This window comes from Numenius arquata, chromosome 10 (genome assembly GCF_964106895.1).
Source record: "Numenius arquata chromosome 10, bNumArq3.hap1.1, whole genome shotgun sequence".
Lineage (NCBI taxonomy): Eukaryota > Metazoa > Chordata > Aves > Charadriiformes > Scolopacidae > Numenius > Numenius arquata.
In genome coordinates, this window is record NC_133585.1 from 14,112,565 (window position 1) to 14,126,204 (window position 13,640).

Below are 13,640 nucleotides of genomic sequence, written 5' to 3' on the forward strand. Positions count from 1 at the left end.
GGGAAAGAAGGGAAGAACTGGAGATGGGACATAACATTAAGTTTCTGGAAAGCTTCACTGGATATGCATATGTTTAGCTCACAGCACATGTGTCATGGTCCCATAGTTGCACCATGATGGGCCTATGTTTCCAGACCACTTTCAGAAAAAATACTTCTCCTAGAGAGCAGAAAAATGTTTTGGTTTTGTTTTGTGTTTTTTTTTTTGCTTTATTTCCCCAAAAAGCTCCTTCCCAGTTATCATGCACTTCTTTAGAAATTACACCAAAAAAATTTTACAAAAAACCCAAAACCAAAATACATATCTCTGAAAAACTCTTAAGAGTACCAGCTCTGGATTAGGACATAATAGGATTGCTCAAAGCAAATAAGTGGGGTTAATTAATTCTTTTTTTTTTTTTTTTTTTTTAAAATAGCTGCTTTTTAATACAAGTTTTATTCTGTAAAATAGTTTCAAATCCTTACACATACGTCAAAGTTTGTGCAAAATTTCAAGTCAGGTACTTCAGAGTCTTTCAATATTAAACAGAAATCAATAAATACAAGTAGCACAATAAAATCTAAAAACTATTAATTAAAATGCATGTTGTGCAACGTCGACATAGGTGTTATGGACCCCTTATTCCCAGAGGCTCCCTACTTACCAATTCATAAGAGCCTGTATTGGAAGGTTTTGCACAAGTATCCTTAGCACTGCGTTTCAAGAATCTACATGGTAATGTGTCAATTCAACACAATAAAAACATACCACAATCTTAACAAATGATGATGTTTAAGAGAGAAGATTCGATTCACCCTGTGAAATCTGCTTATTGTCTGTGAACAGTGAAAATGGGATAAATAAAGAACAGAGCAACTTCAGCTTACAGTAAAACAAAACAACACAACCCACCCAACCCATCAGATTAAATAACATTAAATATGTCAGTCTTAATGATAAATACAAGGATTTTTGCATAGGCCTCTGGAATACAGAGTCAAAATTATGGCCAATAAAACATCTGCTAGTAAGTCTAATTTTCCACCACTCTAACCTAACGAGTACTCAGAACCAAGAAGTTAAACTGAATAGTAATTTCATTGTCTAGTAACTCAAACAGAGGTAAGAAATGATTTCTGGCATCCTGAAATACACAGTGCAGCATTCTGGTGTTCGTGGTAACCACAGACTTCAGTATTTGCTTAATTACTAAGATCACTGGGCAATACAATCTTTAATACAGACCTACGATTAATAAAACACTCTCAAGAGAAGCTGCGCAGCTCATAACATGAGCCTCAGAACATAACAGAATGGAGTACGCAAATACTGAAGAGAGATGCTATTTTTAATATTCACTCAGGATTTGCAGGCTGTAGATAGAGCAGCCCCAAAGGCAGTCAGCACATCGATGTGGTTTAAATTATGGCATCACTCAGTGAGATGTAGGTACGTTCTCAATGTGTCTTTGGTTTAGGGAGGCGGGAATTCCGACTAGAGGGCAAACTATCCCCAGAATGCAAACCGGTATTCTGTGTTTGCATGTTTTCCTTTCTCTGTACCGGTGGCTTTGGGATGTTAGTCTTCAAAGAGGTGTTTTGAGGCTCTGCAGATACTGGTGTGGATTTCTGACTGCTCATTTGCTTACACTTAACAAAGGACATAGTTGGTGGGCGAAGTTTAGACACTTTCTGACTCTGTTTACCCTTTAGGTTATCCTGACCAGATGTTGGCTGTAGCTGAGTCAAACTACTTGACGGTAGAAGGTCACGTTCCTTGGAAGCAGCGGAATGATTTGCAGATCGTGCGAGAACGGCCATTGTAGGAGGCACTAAAGCATTCGGGGGCTTTGCGATTCTTAAAGTCTTTGGCCGAGAAGCCTGGTTCGTGAATGAGGGTTGACCTTTCACAGCTAATTCAGTCTGCACCTCTCTATCATCAGCTTGTGTAGAGGTCTGAAAACAGGAACTAGACAGTAATGTACTTTCTTTATTACTAGTCACCTTTCCAGGGTCTTCAGTATTTTTATTTTTCAAATTTTCCAGATATGATGCATTGCCATCTTTCATGCTCATTAAAGAGTTTACATCATTCAGGCTATTTATGAGAGAGACATTTGCAGCATTTTGATTCTGATGATTGCTATTTTCATGCAGACCATGTTTAGGATATTCACTGTGGGCCTCGATATGTGGTATTTTTATTAGTTTTCCCTGGGCGAGGTCTGTGGAACTGGGAAGGCTGCTGGAAGGCTGTAGTACTTGAGGCTGTTAAAGAGAAAAGAATACAAGAATATATTAAGCAAAGAAAATACCAGATAACATTCTGAATCCAGTGTGTGCAGACTGGATGCTTGAAAAGGGCTGTATATCTATTTTTTTTAAAATCAAAACTTTGACAAAATAGGATGGTTCATGGAACGTGTACAAATGTAACTTATAACTTAATCGGAAAAAATTATACCAGCACTGAAATGCACATCAACATAAAGACAAGAAAGAAACCAATTAGCTTAAAAAAGAAAAATGAAAAAGGCAGAGTTGATGGTTTCACCTAAATCTGCAGGACAGCATAAGAACGGCACATGAGTACTGATCAGTTCTGATTCAAGTGCTCAATAAACAAATGCAACAGCTACCGAACTGTATCCATCTTCTAATTTCTATCCCCTGCATACTGAAGTTAACTATTCCAAACCTTTTATCAATGTTATAATACTATACAGGCAGGAAATGAGTTTAATGGACCACATAAATTTACAGTGCATTTTCCTTGCCTTACTGAGGTCAGAACATTTGATACAGGTATGTTGTAATAAGGTTAGTGACTAGATTTAGGTAACCGTGTTTATCTTCAATGGATTTCAAAGGGGCTGATAAAGAAGCCATAGAATCATAGGATGTTTTGGGTTGGAAGGGACCTTAAAGACTATCGAGTTCCAACCCCCCTGCCATGGGCAGGGACACCTCCCACTAGACTAGGCTGCTCAAAGTCCCATCCAGCCCGGCCTTAAACACTTCCAGGGATGGGGCATCCACAACTTCCTGGGCAACCTGTGCCAGTGCCTCACCACCCTCACAGTAAAGAATTTCTTTCTGGTATCTAATCTAAATCTCCCCTCTTCCAACTTAAAACCGTTACCCCTAGTCCTTGTTCAACAAAGCAGTACAAGAGAGTACACATGAAGCTACAGATCATCTACTATCAAATACTGGAGATCATATACGCTGATAACCAGGGAATAAAGATAATTCAATGAAGATTTTACATTTTATGAGAAGATATTATCTGATCATACATGTATCAGACGAGATAACTGGCAGTACCTCTTCTCAGTCATTTCTATTTTCTCTTTGCTCTTCCCTGTGAAAAGACTTCAAAGATTAAGGTATGCGCTAGCTTCTCAAACACATCCTAGACCTGCAACTTGTACACAGACTTTGGAAGAATTAATATGAATCCTGTAATTCATGGCAAGACCCAAAACCTATAAAAATTTGAACTATAGTTTTAGAATATTTCAGGTTTAGATGATTTTCTCATTGTCTTTATAAAGGAGGGGAACCGAACTACTACAAGTTAGTCTTATCCCTAACTACTTGAATTCTTACCAGCTGACAGATTGCATGTACAGAGTAAACAGGCTTATAATATTTGTTTACTAGTGAAATAATAGTCAGTAAAAAAGAAGCAATGTTTGTCTTCAAGGGATTTGACTAAAATGTCACTTCAGTCACGCTCTTGACTTATTCACAGCTTCTAAATGATAAAGTGAATTATTCTTCTGGTCTTTTCCGTTCTTCTAAGAACCAGCAGGAAGAATGCAGTGATAGCTGTGCATGCCAAAGTCCTGCTATATTTCCAGGACAACAGCATGTCTCAGGATTCTTTAAGCTTTCCATCTTTTCCCTGGCAGGATTATGACTGAAAACTGAATCCTCAAAACTCCTCATTGAGAAAAAAAAAAAAAAAAATTAATGGTAATGAGAGAAACATCAAGGTTTCTCAACCTAATTTTGATTTACTAGCCATTTTTCCCTTTAGAATATACTGATTTTACCTGTAAGTAAAGGCAACATCTAAGCTGGACCAGTGACACCAGCAAGTGATAGACAAGTAAGTGCAAATGTGTTGAGCAGTCTGAATACATCTGTTTTGGAAAGGGGGTGGAGGATTAAAAAACAAACAGAAAAAAGCCTTCAAAATGGTGTCAAATAAGTATTAAAACATTTTTCCTTACATGACCAAAATTAGCTTAACTTTGTGAATCCTTCTTAACCAAGCAATCCTACGGGAAGGAAGTACTAAACATAATTAATAATTCAATATATTAAGAGAGTTACAGCTTAAAAAAAGAGAATGCTCTCAATATTTTTGTCATTTTTCAGTGTTTATGTAATGGGTTACAGAAGTCATTATCCTTCAAGCTTAGGAGCTGACAGACAGATGTTAGCCAAAATGTTTTATTGATTTGAGACCTCACCTGCAAAAACAAAACTGCAAAAAATGAGTGTAGAAACCAAAGCAATGTATACCTGATTACCATACAAATCCTCCAACAAATAGTTCAGATTTTCTAATCCTAACTGAAGTCAAAAGTTAGTATGCTTACAGCACACAGTATTGTGTCAAATTCTAAGATGTAAAAATTGTCAGAAAAATTTTTCCCCTCACCTAGAAAGAGTTTCTAAATGCCAGTCTTCAAAAATGCAGATAAATATCTAATCTAAGCATTACAAATCCTAACTTTATACCAAATAACCCTAGTTTGACTAATCAGCAAAATGAAGAATTTGTAAGCTACAGAAGAAACCAAATTTGTATGGAAAGTTGAGTTAAACACAGAAACATCTGAAATACAGCTAAGAAGCAAGCTTTTAATAACACTATTTCAAGTTCTTTTGACAAAAACTAGGTAATATCAGAGCTTTACCATTTGGAGAATTTTGCATTTTTACATATAAAACCACTTTAAAAAGCTTTCCTGATTATCCTTCATAACCTAAAAACTTCTAAGCAGTTTTAATATCCAGAAAGTTAGCAAATCAAAAGTAGAAAACAGCTGCATGTTCAGAATTCTGAGGACACTAAAGCTACGGCATCATCTTTGCTACGTTGCTTTAAATACTGTACTGTTTTCTAATTTTGTATTTCTACTTAGTTATAGCCTGTCCAATTATAATTTTAATCCCTTCAAATTGCTACATGCATTAACCTTCAAGATGATACTGAAAGCAGAAAAAAACCCACTTCCAAAATCTGCAAGTAACAGTTCACAAGGCTTCCAACACTGAAAACTGCATTATTTTCATCCACAGCTCACATCTTTGCCTTACACACAAGCTTTCCATTTACTAGGGAAGTCTTAATAAATTATGACCACATTATTCGTCAAAAAAAACAGCCAGCAGAAGGACCAGTATTTGGCTAATTCCATCACAAGAAGGAAGGGGAATAGAAAGATAAAGAAACCTTCCACCTTCTAGGAAGATTAATTTATTTCAAGAAATCTATTTTTAAAACTTTGTCATCTGCATTGCTTTGAGTGCACTCCCGATGGCGGGACAGACCATAACTTGGTGTAGAATGTCATGCTAACCAGACTTCTATTTTTGTCCTATAAACAAAATATTCAGGTGGACAAACACCTGCATTCCTTTTAGGGATGCTCCTAAAATATAAAGTTAGACTCTAAAACATCTCTAATACAATGTAACTCTACAGAATTAGTCCTCCCCAAAACGAATGTACGTTAGACAAACGCTGTGTGCACATGCTCCTTTTTGCACAACAGACTTTTCTGTACCAGCAAGAGCCCAAGAACTTCAAACACTTGCATGTATTGGTGCCCTCAAAATTACTAACTCACAGTCCCTGCCACATTAGCTTAAGAGATTTTATCTTGTTTCTCTCAAGTAAATCTGGCTGTTACATCATCCAGAGAAAAATGACAACATATCCACAACGAGGATTACGACTAGTACACAGTTACTGAACCATTGAGACTGCATTAGCTTTGTGTTGGAAGACTGAGACAAGTATGTTATACTGATAAAAAAGTTAAGCCAATGTGGTCATGACAGTAATAGTCATTGCAGTATCACTACTTTAAAATTCCCTTCAGTTTTGCTTTGGTTCTTTTCTATCTCTAACCTCAATGCCCATCTTGATCACCTCTATAATACTCATGTAGATAGAAATGAAGATATTTTCTCCCTGCAGTATTTTGACGAACAAGGGAAGTGAAGCAATGAGAAATCCAAGAACTGCATGCATTTCTCCGATAGACATGCATCATGCATAGGGCAAAAAAAACAAGAGTCAACACGCGTGAGGGGGAGATGGGAAGAAATCTGAAGTTGTACTGTACCACGCTTTATCACAGAAGTAATGGACTAACTTCTCAACTCCTTGCCAATGGCATTAATGGGAAAGCAGAGACAAGAAAAAGACAAGGACAATGATGTCAGAGGACTAAGACAAAACAATGAGCAATTGCCATGACAGAACTGCAACTTTTTACCATTTAAATTGCAATTACCGTGTCCCCCATTCATTTTTAATCCACCTTCCAGAAACAGAGGTAGCAATAGTGTTTAAGTAACGCAGTACAAATAATATTTATAGCAAGACCTGCACAGAATACCTTTGCCCTTCTAACTTCAAGTCTTTTAACACAGTTAAACTCTTAAACTTCAAATACCGTTTAGAGCTGTAGTTACAATTTGTGTGTATGATTACAGCACCATACATGAAAAATATTTGCATCCATGCCCATACATGTTAGATGAACAACGTCATAAAACACACTGCGTTACCTATTTTAACCATGTTGCCCATACTGTTTCATAACCCATCTTCCCAGCAACTTGCTCACGAGCTTGAAGAGACTCCAAACTATCACGGTTTCTTTTTGGAGGGGGACGGGGGGGGAAGGGACACCCTGATACATAAGGTTTTCATTTTCTGATCAGTTTTGACAACCATTATCTCACTGCCTTGGCAGAGGATAAGCTGTCATTCCACAGGCGTTCATTTGGAGACAGCCTTGCTGAAAGGCCACAGTGGAAAGCTCTCATTTTCTACCTCTGGAAAACATCAAGATTTCACACCTTTGATCTATTTGCCGATACCTTCATTTTGGTTTTATTTTTTTCCCTCCCTTTTAGCTAGCTATATTATATATATGTTGAAATAGCCATATTGCAATATTGTAGAATAGGATTCCACAGTATGGAGTATGACTTCAAATAATGAAAAAAGCCAACCCTAGGGTTTTTTATTTTTTAAACCACCATTCACCACAGCATTGGGGTAGTAAAATAATTGGTAATATGGCACAGCACTGTTTTTTCTGCACAGTCTGTACAGAAACTCCAACTTGAAGAAAAATACTTTCTCATAGAAAAATTACTGAAAGTAATATATAAATACATCAAGGCAGGCACTTCATCCATTGATACAGATACATGTGTAACAAACAGACAAATATGGGCACATGTGAAATTAAGTTTTGCTTGCAAATATATACTTAGGTAGGTACAAGAGAAGTTTCTCTTGTAGTCCAAGCTGCAACTACCCAACTTGGGATAAGGGAGTTCTTCTTAAAAGGTATTTCTTCATATAGCTGAACACTCATTTCTCAGAGCAAAAATTAACACATACAAAGAACAGCAATGTAATGATTCCAGGACATTTTTAATCATTTGTCACTCTCTTAACCCGAGTCAAAGAATTTCCAAAATAATATTTTGAAGCGACTTTGTTCTGCTAACACCAACACTTTGTACACCCTACAAAGAACCTGAATCAGTCAATAAAGGTTTGGAAACATTTCATAGTGGTAAGCAATGCACCACTGTGCAAAAGAAAAAAAAAAAAAAAGGCATGAAAAAGCAAAGCCTGGACCTGATTTATAGCCAATGTGCATACAGCAGATTTCTTGCTAGTGATAAAAAGCTACGTGTCACCTACTAGAATTGCTTACATTACCTCTATTTGTAATGCTTACATACAGAAAGTCTATTTGCTTTTTCCATGAAGTGCACAGTAAGCAGAGATGTAAACAACTGCAATGCCTGAGCAACAAAACAGTTTTCACCTGCGTTTCTGTGTGGAGAGGCACTTAGGGCTAGGGGCCTAGAGAGAAAGTAGTATAATGTTCTTGTATTACAAGAGTTCATAATTGCTTCATTGACAATGTGTATTCTAAATGCCATGTTTCTAGAGTTATGAGTTCATTAAAGCTCCAGAACACAAATACAGAATTTTTAAGAAAGTTTGCTATGTCATCAAATTATATCCTATAGCCAAAAGAAAAATAACGGACCATGATATAAAAGTTGAGTTCAAGACACATACAGGAGTTACAGGAATAAAAACCATACAATTTTGTTCACAAGATGACAAAAATCAATGTACTATTATGAAAGTGTTTACGAAATACAAAATATTGAATTGTTTCCATGGCTGTTGAAACATGTAGTTAATAAATATGAAAGTATTAAAAAATTATTCTCATTAAAAGTGCAAAACATACATCCAATTCTAAAGTGTGTTAACAAAGTGCAGTGATATGGTGAGTTCATAGGGCAAGTTAAGCAGTAGGTATGCTAACAGTGTAACTAGTGCTAATGGAGAAGAACTGTAAGAATATGATAGTATTGTAATGTTGCGTAGCAGAGATATATTATCTGTCCTGTACAGCAGCAGTAAAATTATATTACAGTATATAAACAACTAAATATGATCAGTTTATAGATTTATATTCTCATAATATACGGTGCTTGTAAATTATCTATGTATCCATCACCTATCAACAACATAGTGAAAAAACCTGCAGTATTCACAAGAGCGGATGATATCCAGAAGTCAGAGAAGAAATGCTTGAATGCCAAGAGCTCCAGACAGAAGACACAGCCAAACAAAAACTGACACTACTTTATGTTCCCATCACCTTCTCTATATTATTGCAAAAGAACACCAACATTGACTTTAAGGCTACTTGTTATTGTTAGCAGTGAAACCCAGCTCACCACTTCCCTTGAAACCCCACATTTGGCTTTCCATACTAGATCAAACACCAGCAGACCTAAAACCAATCAACCAAGGGAAGAGGTAACATGGGGAAAGAAGATGCCAGTGATAATTCCAGTAATGTTCTACTTTATGGGACCGTTTACACAGTGATAAATCAGTGATTTTGTAAGAGCGTCAAAGTGTCCAAGAAACATCCTAATTTATACTATATTTTTTATTCTCAGTATTTATCTTTTGATCAAACCTAAGACTTAAAGAAAAAGGCTAGAAGCACTCAGTTATAGGAAACATTTATTTTCCTAAGCAATAGGTTAATTTTAGTTTAGGCTAATTAGTCAAGGACCAGTTTTCATCTACTTTTTTTACTTTACCAGTACTTCATAGAACGTAATGTATAAGATTTAAACAAAAAAATCCAACCTACTTTAGTAATGGAAATTCACTATGGAATCCCTGAATAAGAAGCTGCTGGTGTTAGTGGAAGAATGAGGTGAGGGCTCAAAGAACTGGTAAGAGATTAGCAAAGTTTTATTCTTCAGTCAAGCAGTCAATGTGAATGACACCAGAGGCTCACAGCTGGCAGCTCAGACACCATCCTCCCATTCTGACTCTGATCAGCTGGCGTCCAAAGATGTGACATCTATATGCTCCTCAGGTCTAAACCTGAACTTTTTGAACTCAGATTCTCTGCTGACAGGACAGCAAAACAGCCAGGCTGTGCTACTGCTGGCCCTCTACCCAGAAACAGACGATGCAATGATCGGCTTCAGAGGTTCTACATTCATTACACGCATACACACAGAGTCCCACATCAAACACCACAGGAAAATGAAGCACATCCCTCCATTGCATAGAGAAAAGCCTATGAAACAGGCTATGCATTCCTGATGAGTCGATTAGACAAACATTGTCACAGAAACGTCAAGAGAGTATTTGAAACACAATTTATAAAATACTTCACAAGATTTTTTTTTTCTTGTAATGGAAATAAGTTAGGATTATTGTAATCAGAAATACAAGTAAGCTTAGTTTTCAAGGTGCAGCTTACTCTTCAGATCTCCATTGGCCCTGGAAATCTTACTTTGTTTCCGTAATTTTACTTTTTGCTTTATTTCTTGTCCAAATACACTCTTGGGCTTTGCTAGGCAGTCAAACACACTGTAATTCTCAAATTACAGTACACTTCAAAAATATAACTTTAGCTTTATGAACTAGTTATATTTCTTTGAACAATTATCTGTTTATAATGCAATACCAAAGCACAAAATAAGACTTACCATTTCTCTATGTCTACGTAAGCATACAGTTTTAAAATCAGCAATTGTCTTTTGTTTTGCAGATCCAAGCCAAGAGAACAAATGCATCTTATACCAGCCCACATTGTAGCTAGCACATAAGGAATGTTAACAAGTCATGCAAGTTTTGCAACAGCCACTTCAATGTATTAGAAGCCTTTTTACAACAAATAACCAAGATGAAAGAAAAAAAATTAGTTTCAGGGAAGCCATTCTGAAAAGTTAAGTAAACTTCTCGTGAGGGGCAATGAAAATGACACTCTCTCACCAACATTATGTACATCCACAACGTATTTGAGTAAATACAACCACATATGCACGCGTGCAGACTTATGAGCAAACAGAACACATACACAAATAGGATAGTATATTACAGCCATGAAAAAAGAAGGGAAAATGCAGCAAGCAAGATTTATGTTAAGACAAGACTGGAAACAAGGGCCTACTCAGGTTTGCCTGAAGAACTGCTGAAGTAAATCAGCGTTTAATAACTATTATAAAGCTGTAAGTTGTAGCTGCTTATACGTTGGCTGAAGGAAGCACTTTGGTTAGCCACAGACTATCGTGGATGCCTGTAAATCTGCCTGAGAAAGGAGGATACTACGAGATGAACAGTGCGTGCAAAGGGGAAGCTTCTACTGGAACACGGTGAGGGAGATGAGTGAGAGGTACAGACTCACTCTGTCTGCGGTGCGGTGGAACAGTCCGAGGGATGCCCTGGAATGAGCCCTGCCAGGGAGAGAAGGAGGGAGCAGAATACCCACCCTGTGCAGAAAGAGAGAGGGGGAGAAGTATAATAAAAAAAGAGAACAGGGAAAAACAAGACACCAAAAAGCCACACCATTCTTTTTCTTTTTCCCCCAGAAAGGTATCATTATATTTCCCGGTTGTTCTACTTTGTAAAAGCAAACACTACATGCTACTAAAGCCAGAGGAAAAATGACATTATGATGCCCTAAAACTAGTCAGAAACCTTACAATACACTTCCATTTTTATTCAATATATATGCAAACATTTCTGTTAAAGATGTTTTTATGGGAAAAGTATAGGAGCGGAGCTTTTCATGTTAAAAATACATGCTAAAAATTGCGGTTTTACAGCTTTCAAAAATGTTTTTAAAATGTCTCACTGAGCAGTAAGTTTCTTAATACTAATCTACTGGAAACCAACCAGCCTTAGTTTGCAACAAAAAATGCCTAATGCATAGAAACAGATTTTCTAGCATATCCTGGTGCTTTAGAGTCCACTTCACTCATATTTTGATAGTGTTATTAAATGTGAAAGAGGAGAGGTGTGTAACTGTTTTCCTTGCACTTTGCTCTTGGGAGGTTAAGCCTTTCATTCCAGGACCAGAGAACTGTGCACATCGAAGCCATGCAGGGTTTGCCTGTCAGATGTTCTAGATCACCACAGAAGTCACACATTGTGGTTGCTGCATTCTCAAAACAAGAAAGTAATTTTAGGTCCTCTATCATTTTTTCCACACCCTTACCTTTAAAAGAAAAAAGGGGGCAGAGGCACTGCCCTCTTAAATCACATATTCTTGATTTCCTATTTCAGCAAGACAGGTTTTTAACTGTTTACAACCCCTTCACCATTTAGCAGCTGAAAACTTCTGCTTTTATGAGTTCTGGAGTATTAGTCCTACCAGTAAGGACTGCCATTGCCTCCTGCCTAACTGGCTGCCAGTACCTCCTGGCTACCAGTACCAACAGCAACCAGTTGTAGCTACTCTTTCAGACAGCAGGCATAAGATACCTAAACAAACACCTCTATCAAAGAAAACAGGAACACAGTTTGCCCCTTCTCTCTAGTTTCTCTGCTGGCATATGTGCTCAGATCATAATGCCAGGCCTGGGCAAACAATAAAGTTGTATTTTGTTTCCACGCTTCTTCTAGAATAATGTTAAGCATCACGCTATTTCTGTAAAGAAATATTTTGCTTTTATTTATCCTAGCAGAATTTTAAACTCTTCCCTGACCTTCCAGTTATCCTGATCTAGTTAGACTTTATCCACCATTATTCCAAGTTTCAGTACTGCTAACGTGTAACTTAACACGTGCATTTAGTCAAGTCCTCGAATTTTCTAGCCAGGACATTTTAAAACTAGAACAGGAAATAAAGAAGAACTGACAATACTTCTTTATTCTTCTTCAGAAGTTGAGATAAAAGAATTATTGGGGCAAAAATCCAAGGAAAAAAATGAAAGAAGTTCTTTAATCTGATTATCTCTAGATGGAAATATTGATTATCTAACATGTTCTTACAGTCTTCCATCAGTAGCCATTAACGTCAATGCAATTTGTAGATTGTTGCGTGAAAGTAGTACTAGCTTTAGTCAAGCAATCTGACAAAATAATATAGTACGTTGCATCAGCTGAGTAGATATTAAATACAGAAATATTCCTGGGAACAAGATCAATCAATCAATGATTGAGGAGACATTAACAAAAGCTTTGGATTTTCACAGTGCTGTACAAAAGAACACTTCATTTTTCAGGCTTGTTCACATTTCATCCTAAATTGTGTACAACAACAACAAAATTCTTTCAGTTTCCTAAACATATCTGCATTTCCAGACAGTAAAAAGCACAGTATCATCAGGCACAGGTCTCATCTTGTAGAGACTTGTTTGAGTTGACAATGGGCTTTTCCCAGACTTCTTTGAAATTTGTAATGCATTAAATTGAGAAGGGAGGTGAAAACTTTATACCCTCTCCCTTCCTCTCTCTAAAAAGAGAGATTAAGACAAGTACAAGCCACCTGAGCTACATAATGGATATGATACTATTGTAAAAGGAAAGACACATATTTAGATGTCTTGATATATTCCAGAAATTTTTTAAGCATCCATATTAGCACTTCAAAGCACAGCACTAAGTACAGTCTTCTCAATGATTCTTCATGGTATTTAATCGTTACTCTGACAGGGTAAATGAAGAAATTGCAAGTAACTTCCTACAGTGTTTTGCCTGCTATTCTGAACCGCTCTGCAGGCACGGTTCAGCCCCCTTCTCCCAAATGCTGGAGAACATTCTATAGTTTGAGAAGAACTAGCTCTTCCTCTGGTAGCAGCCTTGAGAGTTTACACTGCTGCACACAGGCAAATGTCAAATAAGTGTTGCATTTCTTATTTATAAAGAAATCATAACAAGCATTGTTTAATTGTACATCAAATAAGGTAACTAAAATTAACATCAATTGAACCAAGTAAGGACCAGGAAATACAGCACTGGGAATTCAAGATAGGTATTATGAATTACTCTGATTTCACAAGCGATAAAGGTTGTACCAATCCGATACATATAGCATATTAAGAGATAAA

At 36.8% G+C, this 13,640-nt stretch overlaps 1 protein-coding gene across 3 annotated transcripts in view; it reads right to left on the bottom strand.

Moving 5' to 3' along the window:
* Positions 1-215: 215 nt before the first annotated feature.
* Positions 216-13,640, bottom strand: part of CCSER2 (coiled-coil serine rich protein 2) — a 68,823-nt gene continuing 55,398 nt past the window's right edge. For 2 of the 3 annotated variants that reach the window (XM_074154308.1, XM_074154309.1), the window contains 2 exons: positions 10,994-11,078; positions 216-2,246 (listed from right to left, as the gene is read on the bottom strand). In XM_074154308.1, the coding sequence (XP_074010409.1) occupies positions 2,152-2,246; positions 10,994-11,078 (180 nt within the window). In that variant the 3' untranslated portion in view covers positions 216-2,151. Of the gene's footprint in view, positions 2,247-6,349; positions 6,390-10,993; positions 11,079-13,640 lie in introns of all 3 variants that reach the window. The other variant, XM_074154307.1, reaches the window with a different exon arrangement.